Here is a 3,825-nt window from a genome sequence, read left to right as displayed (position 1 = left end):
TTTCTTATAGTCAAGGCAGTGTAGCTAACATAAAGATGTGGTCATGCTTTCTACTCTGTAGCCCTGTCAAGGTTTTCTACAATTCACAAATGACATACTGTACCTGACAATGTGTACATAAATTCTTCCATAGTCTTTAAAACTAAGCCCAGATTTCCGTTACTAAAGAAAAAAACAAAACCACTTCCCCAATTCTCTTCTCAGTCAGCTTTTTTGCAGTTCCAAATATAGTGTACACCTTAACCTAAGCTGGGGAAGGGTCTTGGTGGAGCTGGGAAGGAGTTCAGAATATATTGTATGAAATTATCAAGGAATAAATACAAATGGTAGTTAAAAAAAAACACAAATTCTTACTGTAAAATCTTTTTTCTGATCACTAGCACTGTAGCATAAAGATTAGACTACCTTCATTGCTAGTGGCTGTAAACTGCATTTACAAGTGGCAGATGACAACTAATAATGATGACAATAATGTCTGTTCCCCTAGAGCCATCTCTTTATGGGAGAGGCACTAAACTTGAGAAATAAAGTCAAACAGTTGGTGAGTTATCAATAGATCAAGACACAAGTGCCAAGGACAGAAAGCACAGCAAGAATTAGTGGGTTCCANACCCNAGGAGTGCAGATGTGCTGCCTAAGAAAGGAGGAAGCGAAGTATGAAGGGTCTGCAAGAAGCAGGAGCTTCTCCCCTCAGGAAAGGTGATCTGTGACACAGAGAGGAAATGACAGAGCACAGAGTTGACAGGATGGTAAAAGCCTGGCAAGTCAATGCAGGAACTTAGGGATGCTGTTCTTGGACCTNAAAGTTTTGCCAGGAAGAAAGAGAGGTAAAAGTATTATCTACTTAAAATGTAAAAATGAAACCTACAGAAACTGGCAGCCCCACAGAAACACTGTCTAACATGTGAAGTACTGGTGTAAAATGGAAATGAACAACTGCTGTTGTTAGTAACTTTAAACACTAGAATGCACATAGGAGGTCTACTTTCTTCTTGGCAATAAAGCAATGAGTCTAATTATTCTGTAATTNTATCTCTAAATCCTACTATTAGTTGAGTTGTGACACAGTTTGTTAGAAATTTTCAGCTGCTCCAAGAAATTCTTAGGTAAATGCTTTTTCTAATTATTATTTAGATGTCAGTCTTTANAATTGGCCATATTCCTTAAAAATACACTGCAGTTTCCAACCACTTCCAAATATGTCTTCTTTTTGAAGGCTGTATTCTATTTGCAAGTTTAATACAACAGAGAAGTTATTTAAAGCATCTTACCATATCCACCAAGGCCACATAGAGGAACATGCCAGCCATGATTGTGAAGATCCAGAGTGTGATGTTGTTGGCAAACTGACTGACTGCCGTGCCTATGAGCATTCCTATATAAGCAATCATGGCAGAGAGCAGATTGTACACAATTGCTTGCTTTACAGTCATTCCTGCTTTTAGAAGAACTGCAAAATCACCTGCAATTCAGATATCATGGGAGAGTTTTGTTGTTGTTGTTGTTGTTGTTGTTGTTGTTGTTGTTGTTTAAGCACAGGATTTGAAAGCATAACTTTGAGTGGGAAAAAAACTATTTTAAAAATTAAGAATGCATTATAAAGAAACATCATTAACACAGTAGAGCAAAAGCTATAGAGGTGAGAGAATTGTTCTACATCCTGTATGTGGTACAATTACATAACAGGGAGTACCAAGCAATTGTATATACCCAGCCAATTAAGCCAGGTGTAGTGTCACACATTTTTAATCTTAACACTACACCTGGCTTAATTGTGTTTCAAGCCACCTGGTCTATAGATTGAGTTCCAAGACTGCTACGGCTACAAAGAGAAACCTTGTCTTAAAAAAGCAAAAAACAAACAAACTAAAACCAAGACAAAAAGGAAGGAGAAAATAAATATCCCCATGCCCTTTAAAAGTAACAATTCAAAGTTGATTTCTTCTCTTTAATAGGAAATGAGCAAAGTTAGAAAAGTAGTAATAGTTTCATATATATATACATATATATATGTATATATATATGTATATATATATATATGTATATTGCTATGTATGCACTAGGTTTCTTTCTTTTTTTTTTTGCCAAGAAATAACACCAACAAAACCTTAATTAGAAAAAAATAACAAAATGTAAGGAGAGAAAAGAGCTATCCCCTTCATCTTCCTTGTGTTTATGTGATAATACTCAATAAAATTCTTGCTAACCGAATACAATAACACATTAAAAAAATCATTCACCAAGACCAAGTAGGCTTCATCCCAGGGATGCAGGGATGGTTTAATATACGAAAATCCATCAATGTAATCCATTATATAAACAAACTCAAAGATAAAACCCACATGATCATCTCGTTAGATGCTGAGAGAGCATTTGACAAAATCCAATACCCNTTCATGATAAAAGTCTTGGAAAGTTCGGGAATTCAAGGCCCATACCTAAACATAATAAAAGCAATATACAGCAAACCAGTAGCCAATATCAAAGTAAATGGAGAGAAGCTGGAAGCAATCCCACTAAAATCAGGGACTAGACAAGGCTGCCCACTTTCTCCCTACCTATTCAATATAGTACTCGAAGTCCTAGCCAGAGCAATTAGACAACAAAAGGAGATCAAGGGGATACAAATTGGAAAGGAAGAAGTCAAAATATCACTATCTGCGGATGATATGATAGTATATTAAGTGATTCTAAAAATTCCTCCAGAGAACTTCTAAACCTGATAAACAGCTTCAGTGAAGTACCTGGATATAAAATTAACTCAAACTAATCAGTAGCCTTTCTCTACACAAAGGATAAATGGGCTGAGAAAGAAATTAGTGAAACAACACTCTTCACAATAGTCACAAATAATATAAAATTCCTCGGTGTGACTCTAACTAAGGAAGTGAAAGATCTGTATGACAAGTCCTTCAAGTCTCTGAAGAAAGAAATCAAAGAAGATCTCAGAAGATGAAAAGATCTCCCATGCTCATGGCTTGGCAGGATCAATATAGTAAAAAATGGCTATCTTGCCAAAAGCAATCTACAGATTCAATGCAAACCACATCAAAATTCCAATTCAATTCTTCAAACAATTAGAAAGGGAAATTTGTACATGCATCTGGAATAACAAAAAAACATAGGATAGCAAAAACTTCTCAGTGATAAAAGAACCTCTGGTGGAACCACCATGCCTTACTTAAAGATGTACTACAGAGCAATTGTGATAAAAACTTCATGGTACTGGTATTGTGACAGACAGGTAGACCAATGGAATAAAATCGAAGACCCACAAATGAACCCACACACCTATCGTCACTTGAACTTTGACAAGGGAGCTAAACCCATTCAGTGGAAAAAAGACAGCATTTTCAACAAGTGGTGCTGGCACAACTGCAGTTATCATGTAGAAGAATGCGAATTGATTCATTCTTATCTCCTTGTACTAAGGTNAAGTCTAAGTGCATCAAGGAACTCCACATAAAACCAGAGACACTGAAATTTATGAGGATAAAGTGGGGGAAAAGCCTCGAAGATATGAAAAAAGGAGCAAAATTTCTGAACAGAACAGCAATTCCTTGTTCTCTAAGATCAAGAATTGACAAATGGGACCTCACAAAATGCAAAACTTCTGTAAACCAAAGATACTGTCAATAAGACAAAAAGGCCACCAACAGATGGGGAAAGGATCTTTACCNATCCTAAATCAGATAGGTGACTAATATCCAATATATTTAAAGAACACAAAAAGATGGACTGCAGAAAACCCAATAACCCTATTAAAAAATGTGGTACAGAGCTAAACAAAGTATTCTTCACTGAAGAATACTGAATGGCTGAGAA

The 3,825-nt window shown here is 36.0% G+C and overlaps 1 protein-coding gene across 1 annotated transcript in view; it reads right to left on the bottom strand.

Moving 5' to 3' along the window:
* Positions 1 to 1,417, bottom strand: part of LOC110315420 (zinc transporter ZIP10-like) — a 2,276-nt gene extending 859 nt beyond the window's left edge. The window contains exon 1 of the mRNA XM_021189477.2: positions 1,272 to 1,417. Within this exon, the coding sequence (XP_021045136.2) occupies positions 1,272 to 1,391 (120 nt within the window). The 5' untranslated portion in view covers positions 1,392 to 1,417. The remainder of the gene's footprint in view (positions 1 to 1,271) is intronic.
* Positions 1,418 to 3,825: the final 2,408 nt, after the last annotated feature.

This window comes from Mus pahari, unplaced genomic scaffold (genome assembly GCF_900095145.1).
Source record: "Mus pahari unplaced genomic scaffold, PAHARI_EIJ_v1.1 scaffold_12107_1, whole genome shotgun sequence".
Taxonomy (NCBI): Eukaryota; Metazoa; Chordata; class Mammalia; order Rodentia; family Muridae; genus Mus; species Mus pahari.
Note: the sequence above shows the minus strand (reverse complement) of the source record. Positions and strands in the feature narration are given on the sequence as shown.